The sequence below is a fragment of the Notolepis coatsorum genome, assembly GCF_963971535.1.
Source record: "Notolepis coatsorum genome assembly, chromosome: 15".
Classification (NCBI taxonomy): Eukaryota; Metazoa; Chordata; class Actinopteri; order Aulopiformes; family Paralepididae; genus Notolepis; species Notolepis coatsorum.
The window spans coordinates 81,538,538-81,552,135 of NC_140179.1; the positions used below are offsets into that span (position 1 = coordinate 81,538,538).

The window sequence follows — 13,598 nt, forward strand, 5'->3', positions numbered from 1 at the left end:
CTGTATTTTGTTTTCTTTTATCCACTTATTCTCCCATTTTCTATTTTTCTCCCATCCCAATTTCGCATCATCCAATTCAACCCTCCCCTGTCTTTGAACGCTGTTTCTTGCCTCCCACAAGCCGGCTGCAATGTGGACTAAGTCATACATAGCACGAGTCCCCTCCGATACTCGAGGTAACAGCAGTTGCATCTTTTCACCTGCGCAGCGCGATCTTTCAGCGTCAGGGGTCTGCGCTTTGGAGGGGCGCCGCCCCCATCGCTTCCTGATTCTACTGCGCAGGCGCACCAACCGACCTGTAGGAGTCGCTGTCCACAACGCCCGATCCCCACCCATCAGTTTCCCACCCCCTAATACTGCCAATGTGTATTAGTGCGGACGACCAGCTAAACTGAAAGCAATGTGGAGCGCTGGGCTCGAACAGGCGAACCCAGCGTCTCCAGCATTCGTGGTGAGCGCCTTGCCCACTGCACCACGTAGCCGCCCGTAAAGTTGTATTTTGTTACTGTAAAATGTTTGTTTATATCAGCAATGTTTGTAAACATTGAAGTAAAATAGACCTATAATGGAGAAAGATAAGGAGTATATATAACGATAACAAAAAAAATAACGATGGTAATTTTGAAGTCAAAACAATCTCCATATACATAATAGACCTACAGTATATTATGTTATTGCTGAACACGCCTAGCAGCCGGATAGCTTTCTACTGAAGGTAGGAGGACATCTTCTCTCCTGACTCTGGAAAAGACGGTAAGCGCATTTCTCATAACCTTCCAGATGATTTTATTTATTTTATTTAACCTTTATTTACCCTGGCAAGCAAGTACGAACAAATTATTATAAAGCAGACTGACCAAAAAGCAACGGCCTTTTGAGGCAAGGGGGCGGGGATGGGAGGCTGCAACAAAAACAAGGTTATGTAGTACATGCATACAACAAGTATTACAGTAGCAATAGTATACAAGGAAAATTACAATAAATAAGGGAGAGAGAAGAAAAGAGAGAGAGGGAAAAAGAGAAAGGGAGAGTGGGAACCAGAGGGAGAGAGAGATTGCACATATATACCCAATTGAGGATATTGTATTTTCGTGTTTATTTCAGATTGTTTTTATGCAAACTATATGGGGAAACCTGGATCTATAGGCATATGACGAACTTCCAAACGAATGGATATAAATATCAATACTGACAGGCGGAGAGTTGGCAATTGAATGTACAGTTTCCCCCTGCAGTACTGTCTATCTGTATGTCATGTATGTCATAATATGTTATGATGAATTGAAAATGGGGGACCCTGATGTAAACAAGACGAAAGTCTCTCTCTGGTCTGCATCACTGTATTGTACCCATTCTGCAATCTGTTAATAATACAAATGTCAATCAATCAATCAAAAACCATATAAAACTCGGAATAAGACTCGGATGTGGCAGGAATTCCTTGCACAACCATGTAAAGTTCCCCATACAGCCTGATTTCGTGGTGTTTCGTGACTGATGTCCAGAGCTGCGTGGGGGTGGGAGTGGCGTGGGCTGGTCTCAGAGCCTTTATAAGAGGTTGGACACCACTGCACAGTTGTTCAGACTCGCACCGTGCATAAAGGATTGTAGCCGAGCACTAGCCAACTGTATGGACCTCTCCAAAAATGCCGTGGATTTTAACCAACGCACAGTGTCTAGATACCGACTTGGTGAGCGCTCCCCACACATTGGAGTCACCATAAGAGTTGTGGACAGAGGTATAGCCGACTGCCTCAGTTGGCACCGGTCACATTGTCACCTCCGTGCGCGCGGAGGTAAATGCTAAATGGTGCCTTTATAAAGCACTTTTATCCAAAGCGCTTTACAATTTGTTCCTCGTATTTTATCCATTCACTGACTCACAGTCTCACACATTCACACCGAGGGCGGAGGCGACCATGCAAGGTGCCAACCTGCTCATCGGGAGCAGTTAGGGGTTAAGAGACGTGTCTTGCTCAAGAACACGCTGCCCGGGAGGAGCGGGAATCGAACCGGGAACCTCCGGATTAACCAGACTGAGACGACTGCTCTATACCTCCTCCTGAGCCACTGTCGCCCCGCAGGGTCAACTTGGGAACCATGCACTCCTCCTCGGTCTCCTCCTCCTCGGGCCCATGCAATTTGACGGATGGAAACCGGACGAGGTATGTGAACCTAACGGAGCAGCTCGGCTGCGGCACTCCCGGGAACGCCAGCGGCAATGATAGTAGTGGTGACCCGTTTGGACGGAACGAGGAGGTCGCCAAGATCGAGATCACGGTGTTGAGCGTCACCTTCCTGGTGGCGGTGGTCGGGAACGCGAGCGTGCTGCTGGCCATGTACCACACCCGCAGGAAGCCGTCCCGCATGCACCTGTTCATGAAGCACCTGAGCCTGGCGGACCTGGTGGTGGCCTTCTTCCAGGTCCTGCCGCAGCTCTGCTGGGAGGTGACCTTCCGCTTCTACGGTCCAGATGCCCTGTGCCGCATCGTGAAGCACCTGCAGGTGCTGGGCATGTTCGCCTCCACCTACATGATGGTGATGATGACGCTGGACCGCTACATCGCCATATGCCACCCGATGCAGACCCTGCGCCACCCGACGCAGCGCGCCTACATGATGATCGCGTCCACCTGGGCGTGCAGCCTGGTGCTCAGCGTGCCGCAGTACTTCATCTTCTCCCTGAGCGAGGTGCGCCCCGGCTCGGCGGTCTACGACTGCTGGGCACACTTCGTCCAGCCGTGGGGCGCGCGCGCCTACATCACCTGGATCACCGCGGGCATCTTCCTCGTGCCCGTGGCCGTGCTGGTGCTGTGCTACGGCTTCATCTGTCGCGCCATCTGGAAGAACTTCAAGTGCAAAACTCGGAAAAGCTCCACCGTGGCGGAGGCGGCCAAGACCGGCGGGCTACTGCTGCTGGGGAAGAGTTCCGTGAGCAGCGTCAGCACCATCTCCCGGGCCAAGTTGCGCACGGTGAAGATGACCTTCGTGATCGTCCTGGCGTACGTGATGTGCTGGGCGCCGTTCTTCACCGTGCAGATGTGGTCGGTGTGGGACGAGTCTTTCTCTTGGGACGGTAAGTGCAGATGGGGTCGGTGTGGGACGAGTCTTTCTCTTGGGACGGTAAAGTGTCGGAGCGGTGCTGCTGCATATAGGATCACTTTTGCGCGCACCACGAACCGTTGCATTATAGTATCCACTACCGAGTCTGCTCATTCTGAGTAAAATAATAATAATACTTCAACAACGTATTAATTGTGTCTCTGTACCGGACCGTAGTTTATTATTATTATTATTATTATTATTATTATTATTATTATTATTATTATTATTATTATTATTATTATTATTATTATTATTATTATTATTATTATTATTATTATTATTATTATTATTATGTTATTCTTAGGCTTATTTGATTCCTTATTCTTAGGCAATTTTTTGTTATTCTTATTCGTGATTTGTTTTGTCTTCTATACCTAAATGTTTACTGTGAGTGATTTGTAGTGCCAAATTTCCCTCGGGGTGATTTTCTATTCTATTCTATTCAGCCAGCCACATCTCTATCAAATTGGATAATTTTACGCAGCGGCTTTTATTGGTCACCGACATGCAGAGCTCAAAGATTACAAGGATCAAACGAGCAATTATATGTAAATGTACAAATTAATTCAATGAATGCATTAATAAAATGGTTAAAAACAGTGGCATAGTAGCGCACAGTGGACTACAATGGCAATATGGCTACTGTCATCGACTAATATAGGCAAATAAAGACAGCAAAACAACGGATGACGATTAAGACGTACACATGTGATCATATGACTTTATACTGTTACTGTAGCTCTCAGCTGAAACGAGTCCACCTGTAATTCCAAAGAAAATTCCTATCCACCGGTGGGTACTTGTGAAAGGCATGGGGAAGATGAGAATCTTTCACCAAGCTGTAAGTATATATGTGTGCGTTATAAATCAAAACTGGTATTTGTTATCTCGGTGTCATACAGAGGTTATACAGAGGATGCTCTCCATTAAAGGCCCAACCAGTGATTATAACGTAAACAATGGGGTAGTCCACTGCATCAAAAAAAGAAGCAATAGAGTTTCTATTGTTTTTTTTTTTTTACCGATTAGCTCTTGATACAAGGACTTGATTGATTGATTGATTGAACACTTTATTAACAGATTGCAGAATGGGTACAGTACAGTACAGCTCAATACATACAATTGTTAAGGGGATGCAGACCAGAGAAAGACTTTCTTCTTGTTTACATCAGGGTCCCCCATTTTCAATTCATCATAACATGAACACTAACACTATAGACAATCGGTAAATGTGATCTGTTAATTGGAGTAAACAATGGTTCAAGTTTGCATGTTCAGATCATCATCAAACTCTTCAAGTATGTAAGTGAAACAGTTTTCGTTTTATTAGAAGGGATCTGTCAACTAAAGCTGCTCAACTTTATATGCATGCTATGATTCTTTCCCACTTGTCTTATTGTATCACATCATGGTCACAAACCTCACAAACCATACTAAAACCCATAACTATAATATACAAGCAGGCTATAAAAATCATGGACCGTAAACCTATGCGATGGCATCACTGCAGTGTTTTGAGTAAGCACAATATTTTCACGTTTGACAATTTTGTAATTTTCTTTAATATTAGACTCGTTTTTAAATGTTTGCACAATCATGTATCATCATTATTTTCGGGACTGGTGGTTAGACGTTGGAGCTCTAGTAGAGCAAACACACAAGCTTCCAATAATGGTGACTGTACTGTTCGTTTGGACAGTCTGCCTTCTCGGTTAAACTCATGGAACTCTCTGCCTACTGGCTTAAAACTGGAGTCTTTGATTGATTGATTGATTGATTGATTGAAAACTTTATTAACAGATTGCAGAATGGGTACAATACAGTACAGCTCAATACACACAATTGTTAAGGGGATGCAGACCAGAGAAAGACTTTCGTCTTGTTTACATCAGGGTCCCCCATTTTCAATTCATCAGGACATATATGACATACATGACATACAGATAGAGTACTGCTACATCTATACATTTATGACATACCAGATTTGCAAATACAGTACTGTTTGTGATACAGAAGGAGTCAAGAAAAGGGAGTATATACATTTGACGTAGAAACTGTACATTGGAGGAGGTTGGGTGGGGGGGGTTGGGTACATTGGGATATTGACAACCATACTGGGTAATTTACATTGGAGGTGGTTGGGGGGGGGGCACACTGTCCAATGTCAACGTCTTCAGCAGAGGACTCGAGGTATGGCTGAAATCAACGCAGCAGTGCTCACATATGTATAGACGCGGACTGGTTTTGTTGTTTTGACCATGGACTCTTGCTCTGATAACTATTTGTTCTGATTTGTGATTTTAATTCTGTATTTTACTGTTGATTTTAGTATATCTTTTAGAAAAGCCTCAATGGACTGGTGTCGAAAACTTGTGCTATAAACACGCAAAACAACGCATCTGGTCTGTCCACATGGCTGGTCCAATGTGACTGCGGTGTCCATTTTAAATAAACATTTTCATTCATTCAATATACCCCACATTGATATAATTACAAAAAGACTATGGATTGGGGCTTTAACTTTGTCAGGTGGAAAAGAGACAAGTTCCAGCCGAGTTCCACCGGTGATGAATGAGTACAGTATAGACCAGATGGTGAGAGTAAATACTCCTGGCGGTGGGTCAGTGACCAGGAGCCTCATAGAAGCACGAGACTCCCCTGTGAAAATGCACAAACAGCGGAGATGTAGAACATACTATAACCCCTTTCTCTCTCTCTCTCTCTCTCTCTCTCTCTCTCTCTCTCTCTCTCTCTCTCTCTCTCTCTCTCTCTCTCTCTCTCTCTCTCTCCCTCTCTCTCTCTCTCTCTCTCTCTCTCTCTCTCTCTCTCTCTCTCTCTCTCTCTCTCTCTCTCTCTCTCTCTCTCTCTCTCTCTCTCTCTCTCTCTCTCTCTCTCTCTCTCTCTCTCTCTCTCTCTCTCTATCTCTCTCTCTCTCTCCTCTCTCTCTCTCTCTCCCTCTCATTCCACCTCCCTCTCTTATAGATTCAGAGAACACAGTGGTCACCCTCTCCGCGCTGTTGGCCAGTCTGAACAGCTGCTGTAACCCCTGGATCTACATGATCTTCAGCGGCCACCTCCTCTCGGACTTCCTGCACTGCCTGCCGTGCTGCCGCCGACTGCGCACCAAGTTTAGCCACCAGGACTCCGACAGCAGCTTCCGCAGGACGACGCTGCTGTCCCGCCTCCAGGCCCCGCGGCTGTCGGAGCCTTTCAGAGACCTCAACCCCGCCTCCAGAAACTGTCAATCAATCCCGGTTGCGTCCTGACCAGGGCGCTCGGCCACAATCGCCACACCATGTGGAACCGGTTAGAGCCTGTACCACACAGGCCTGGCTATAGGAGGAGACTACATGGACAGATCATAATGGGAACCACGTCGTGGACAGGGCCCGCTCGTGCTCTCACGGAGCGCTTCTGTTACTGAGACATATGATCCAGTAAACATCCATCCATCCATCATGGATGGTGTGTAGCATGTGACACTTTAATGTGCCCAATAACCTCAACTGTCATTCATTCCAGAACATGGGAGCAGATAGGGTTATATATGTGAGCTTGGAAATTGCAATGAAACTATACCGTAGCATGATGGAAACAGTGACCTCGCGTTATTACCAAAATGTACTGTAATCGCGCTCTGCATCCTCATTGAATGATATACGTGCAGTAAGTAGTACGAGTTGGTTGGAGAGTCAACTCTGTGTTTCGCCTGTATCTCAAGACAAGTTTACACTCATAGCTCTCCCCGTGTCTCAGACATGTTTTCACGTATGGCGGGACCCCCTCCAACACATTTGATTATGTCTAAATGCATGTTATCACATCACCAACAGAGAGAGCACTTCTCCGATTCTCACTCACTCAAACACACGGACGTATGCACACACACACACACACACGCACACACACGCCATTATGTTTGACTGCCATTTTAAAGGTGCAGTCCCTTGTTTAGTACTTTGTTTCAGTGGCCCAAGGAATATAATTGAATACTTTTAAATACAGCCATGTTGAAGGTAATGGGGAGTAAACACTGAACTTGTTCTTCACAAACAGATGGATATTATCATTGATTACATTGGCCATGAAAATAAAGTAACAGGGTCCGCACCTTTAATATGGCACTCATGGAACACTGCATTGATGAGTCATGTTTATGATAATTGCAATTGCACTTTGTTGAGTATAGAATGATTATCAGAGTTTTGATTGGACATGTATACCTCTCTGTAATATGGAAAGTCTTCTTGTAGCAGAACACATCATCGCACACGCAACCACACAGACACACACACACACGTGCACACACACACACACACCATTTCCTCTAGCCTAGTTTAAATATTGTGTATATATAAAGTATTTTTTACTGAGATTATATTATCCCATTGGATTATTGTGCGGGAATGAAATTAATGAATTTTAATTGAATGAATGTTTTCCTGGGCTTTTGTACATGGGTTGACATGACATACATATCAACCCATTATCAGCCCACCATCAACCCATTATCAGCCCGCCATCAACCCATTATCAACCCATGCCCAGCCCAGTGATGGGTATTGTTGTAAATAATTGTTATCCTAACTATGAAACTCCCTGTGTACATACGAAAACCACTGTTATGGCCTTTTTGAAATGTTCACCAATGTGATTACTGTCCTCTGTATACTGTACTAAGATGTATTACACAGTATGATGTAAAGAACTGAATTGGCGTATCCTTTGTTTCCTGGTGTTTCTTCTCATTGTGGGGACATTGACATTGGTTAGGGGTAGGTTAAGATTAACAAGCATATTGTGTGTGTTTGTATGTGTGTGTGTGTATGTTTGTACACATGCATGTGAATATGAACGAGAAAGGGATTGTATACTGACACTGTACTAACTTGTGGTAATCACTGCTCCAGGCTGGAGGTATCTAGTACCTCCAGCCCTGAAGCAATCATTACCGCAAGTTAGTAAACAATTCCTTACACAACCACTTGTGGGTAAGGAGCAGGTGATGTACTTGCACGACAGCAAACAGAGTGATGGGACACGGTAAGGAGCAGGTGATGTACTTGCACGACAGCAAACAGAGTGATGGAACACACACATACATACATACATACATACATACATACATACATACATACATACATACATACATACATACATACATACATACATACATACATACATACATACATACATACATACATACATACATACATACATACATACATACATACATACATACATACACATACATACATACATACATACATACATACATACATACATACATACATACATACATACATATATATATATATATATATACACGAATGAATGAATGAATGAATGAATGAATGAATGAATGAATGAATGAATGAATGAATGAATAAAGTTTATTTTTGAACATGTATTCTCCATATTCCTCCAAACAATCACGGTATCTAGCTCCGTCAAACAGAACAATCATAACAACAAAATGTTTAAAAATATTCAAACAATTAAAAAAAACATAAAAAAAGGAATTATAAATGAAAAGTCAAGAGCAATGTATTTAGTTAGCAGACATGTCCAAAAAAGGAGTAGAGGGAAGCGTAGTGTGTACCATTGGTTGTTTAAGATTCCCTCTCCCTCTTAAGTTATATTCTCCTTCCCTGTCTCTGAACCATTTTTGAATGTTGCCTGGGATTAGTTTGTATCTGGCTTTGTTTTTTTTGTGACCAACTTTTTATTTTGTCTTTAACTTAAACAAGTTCAGAGGAAAGAGACATTCACATCAGCATTTCATATTAATTCACACAGTGGCATAAAAAGTGTCTTTTAAGTATATAGATTGTCCGTCAGTATATTCATATACTGTGTAGCCTGACTGTTTGCAGTTGTGACAGTCTGTTCCTCCGTTCTGGCGGTCCTGTGGCTGCAAGACAGCCCAGGTCGCTTCTTAACCCCCCTCCCAGCCCCCCGGGTTTGCATAGACATTTTAGGATAGGGGGAAACCATGATGCATACATGTATAGGATACAATTAATTAAAAATAAATCATAATTATGTTAGTTAGATAACCTCTGATCCTGTTACAAAGTAATAGGGAAAAATACAATTTAGAAACAACAACAAAAAATACAACAGTAAACAGAAAAAGAAAAGATAAAAAACAACAGCAACATGATTTTTGTTCATTCACTGGTGTCAAGGTACAAGTGTTCAACCTAGTGGAGTACTGATTTTACCTTCTGGGCCGCAGTAAGTAATATTTGGATCGATTCTGTCCTTGCTCCCTGTGCTCTAGCACTGGATGCCTCTAATCTCAATACTTCGTAGAAGGACAGTTTCCAACGGTAAATATTGAGACTATGAGGTGGTTTCCATCTCATTACGAGCATTTTCTTTGCTGCCGTTAAACCGGCCAGAAACACTCTCTGGAGAATTATCCGATGTTTTTCCCAATATGTTTATCATTATTATCCTTCATTATTATCATAAGTAACATTTATTGTATACATTTATTGCATGCGTTAGTTATTATCTGGTGCCGCCTAGTGGACGCACTTTGGAACACGTATTGCGACTCTGCAGGTAAGCTGTCTCTGCGCCGGCGCGTCGCGCTATTTAAGTGACACTCTTAGCCCTAGGCTGTAAGGTGAAAAGCCCTGTGGGCGAACTCTGACTGGCCAACGGTACGTTGCATTGGATGCGCCGTTAATATCCGCATTTATCTCTTGTTTCATATATCTAGTTACTAATTAATGCCGTTTGTTTCCTTTCCTTTGTATAGGTAAATAATCTGACTGAATGTACATTGCTGACTATCGACTCTGTATCGCCTACTGACGTTTGAATGAACACTGCTGACTAAACGCTGATTGCCTACTGACTAACTGTAACCTGGCTACTGCTGACTAACGTCTGACTAACTGTAACCTGGCTACTGCTGGCTAAACGTCTGGCTACACTATCAAGTACCGGCGGTTGCTAAATTGCAACCTTCAACGAACTACTATCAACATCGACTTGGTTGAACATTACCAAATGACATATCGACCTTTACTGACATTATCCACTAATGCAGTGCTTCTCAAACTTTTTCTGTCAGGCCCCCCTTTGGCGGACCAACGACAGGAAAGCTCTTCAAATAGAGTTTGCGAAGCTCGTTGACACGACGGGGGACTATGTTGGAGCATTGGAGGAGGCTGACGGAACTGCGCATGCTACCGTGATAGCCGACGCCACAGCAAAGAAAGACGGAAGCAAGCAGAGGAAAGTGGCACTGGAGAAGAAGATCCTCTCGGAGGTATGGTCCCGCTTTGTTCAACCAAAGTTAGGCCCCCTTGAAGTGGAGTTCAAGGAGGCCTTGGAAGAGACAAAGAGACTCAGCACCCAATGGGCACCCCAAGACAAGAGAGCGTTGGAGGGAAACAAATTGGAGAGAAGACTCAACGCCTTCGAACAAATGGTGAGAGTGGAGATACCTTCTTCCAACTCCCAACATATCTGAATTAGAGAAGCGGTACAGGCACTTTGACGAGGAAAGAGCAGCACTGATGGACAGGTGGTCGACCCTCCTAGAGCCTGGTGGAAAGGGTGACATTGGAAGTGCTTATGAGGATGAAGAGGATAAAAGGACACACAACATTGAAAGGGGCGGTGACGTGACCAGCCCACTTGATATATATTGCAAACGATGTTCTGCAACTTGCCGCCGAAGCTAAACCTTCCCCGTCCACCAACGGCAAAAGTGTGGTCTCTACCCCTGTCACACCATGGGGGATGTGTGCGTGTGTGTGTGTGTGTGTGTGTGTGTGTGTGTGTGTGTGTGTGTGTGTGTTCAAGTTTCTTTAATAGTTGTCATACAGAAGTACAGAATACTTTCATACAAAATGCTTCTTACTGTTGCGCTCCAGAGACTGTGCTAGACAAGATAGTATCAAATAACATAGTATAGCATGTAATTTAGAAGAAGAAAATGAGGTCACAGTGTTCGGTATAGACATATGTACAATGTTCTGAGTTACCATATAATATACAATACTATGCAGTGTACTAATGTACAGTACTATCTAGTGCAAAGCAGAAATGGGATGAGGTACAATTTAGGTACAATTTACAGTAAGGTGTACGAGTTGTAGTGCAATCCTTCATCAATAAATATAAAGTGTGGGGAGTGGGTGCTACAGTGTGTTTGTTTAAAGTGGGTGTGTGCTATAAAGTGTGTGGAGTGGGTGCTACAGTGTGTTTGTTTAAAGTGAGTGTGTGCGTGTGGATGTGTGTGCTATGTGCGTTTGGTGGTTGTTGTTGTGTAGTGTTCATTCATTGTTCGTTTAGCAGCCTGATGGCCTGGGGATAGAAGCTTCTTCTGAGTCTTTCTGTGCTCGCCTTGAGACTCCGGTATCGCTTGCCTGACCGCAGCAGTTCAAAGAGGCAGTTGTTCGGGTGACTGGAGTCTTTAATGATTATCTTAGCCTTGCCCTTGCAACGCTTGTTGTAAATGTTCTGGAGGGTGGGGAGCCCCCCTCCAATTGTGCGTTCGGCTGAACGTGTCACTCTTTGTAGTCTGCTTCGGTCTTGTGCAGTGCTATTCCCAAACCAGGAGGTGATGTTGCCGGTCAAGATGCTCTCTATTGTACATGAGTAGAAGTTCTTAAGGATCTTCTGACTGACTTGGAACTTCCTTAGGCGCCTGAGGAAGTAGAGGCGTTGTCGTGCCTTCTTCACAACACTGTCAATGTGTGTGGTCCATGTCAAGTCCTCGGATATGTAGGCTCCGAGGTACTTAAAGCTGTTGACTCTCTCAACCGGTGCCCCGTCGATGCTGAGGGGGCTGTAGTCCTTGACCCCCGACCTCCTGAAGTCCACAATCATCTCCTTTGTTTTGCTGACGTTCAGGGAGAGGCTGTTTTCCTGGCACCATCCCGCCAGGACCTTGACCTCTTCCAGGTAGGCCCTCTCGTCGTTGGCAGAGATCAGGCCCACCACCACTGTGTCGTCAGCAAATTTGATGATTGTATTGCTACTCCGCTGAGCCACACAGTCGTGTGTGTACAGGGAGTAGAGGAGGGGACTCAGAACACAGCCCTGGGGGGCCCCTATGTTGAGGGTGATGGATGAGGAGGTGCAGTTGCCTGCTCTCACCACCTGGGGTCTGCCAGTCAGGAAGTCCAAGACCCACTGGCAGAGGTCATAGTTCAAGCCCAGGTCCCTGAGCTTGGCTATGAGTATGGAGGGGACTATGGTATTGAATGCCGAGCTGTAGTCGATGAATAGCATTCTCACATAGTTCCCCTGCCTCTTGTCCAGGTGTGATGCTGCTGTGTGCAGCACATGGGCTATGGCGTCCTCCGTGGACCTGTTGGGGCGGTATGCAAATTGCAGGGGGTCCATGTTGATGGGGAGGGAGGAGCAGATATAGCCCTTTACTAGCTTCTCAAAGCACTTCATGGCTATGGAGGTGAGAGCTACAGGGCGGTAGTCGTTGAGGCAAGCAGGCTTGGATTTTTTGGGTACAGGGATAATAGTGGACTTCTTCAGGCAGGTGGGGATGACAGCCTGTTCTAAGGACAGGTTAAATATGTCAGTGAATACTGGGGCCAGTTGGTCGGCACAGACTTTTAGGACGCGGCCGGGGATGCCGTCCGGACCTGCTGCCTTCCTGATATTCACTTTTTTAAAGGTCCGCCTCACCTCATGCTCTGTTACCCTGAACACTGCGCCTCCATCAGCAGCCGACCCCCCCCCCCCCCCCCCCCATTGCCGTGGCTTGTGAGCTGGTGTTGTTATTACCAGCATCAAACCTCGCATAGAAGGTATTGAGGTCATTTGCTAAGGAGATGTCACTGTTCAGTTTGAGGGAGGCGCCTTTGTAGTCTGTCATCGTTTTGAGCCCCTGCCACATAGCTCTAGAGTCAGCTTGTTCAAACTGGAGTTCAATTTTATCCCTGTAGCGCCGTTTGGCCTCTGACACTGTGTGTGTGTGTGTGTGTGCGTGTGTGTGTGCCTGTGCGTGTGTGTGTGTGTGTGTGTGTGTGTGTGTGCGTGTGTGTGTGCGCGTGTGTGTGTGTGTGTGTGTGTGTGTGTGTGGTAATCTACGGTCAGGGTCACTCACAACATACCCTCTACATGTGTTGTGTCTGTTTCCTTGGTGTGAATTAGTGCACTGCAACCTTGCCCAGGCCCGACGGGGCCCGGCCCGGCCCGGCGGGTTCGAGCTGGGTAGGGCTTTTTTTTTATAAATAATTCGGGCTCGGCCGGGCCCGGGCACCGCCGTTTTTAATTCTTTAAACTATATGATAACCTTCGTTTTAAGATTCGCTTTCTCTTTTGCGCCAGAGAAACATTTGGATGTAATTACTGCAGCGCGCAGAGAGAACTCAGGGGACCAGTTCAACTCGATTGGTTGTGTTGGAATATAGCCAGTTGGCGAACGTTTTAATTTGTTCTTGGGATGTATGTAGCCGGTTTTGTTAACGGTGTTCAACGCGTTGCTGACGTCTGGTGAGTGA

The 13,598-nt window shown here is 45.1% G+C and overlaps 1 protein-coding gene across 1 annotated transcript; it reads left to right on the plus strand.

The window, feature by feature from the left end:
• The first annotated feature begins 1,608 nt into the window (after positions 1-1,608).
• Positions 1,609-7,763, plus strand: LOC311241339 (arg8-vasotocin receptor-like). The gene is made up of 2 exons (XM_084330123.1): positions 1,609-3,076; positions 6,088-7,763. The coding sequence occupies exons 1-2, from the start codon at positions 2,101-2,103 to the stop codon at positions 6,369-6,371; spliced, it is 1,260 nt and encodes a 419-aa protein (XP_084186249.1). The 5' UTR covers positions 1,609-2,100; the 3' UTR covers positions 6,372-7,763.
• The last annotated feature ends 5,835 nt before the right edge of the window (positions 7,764-13,598 follow it).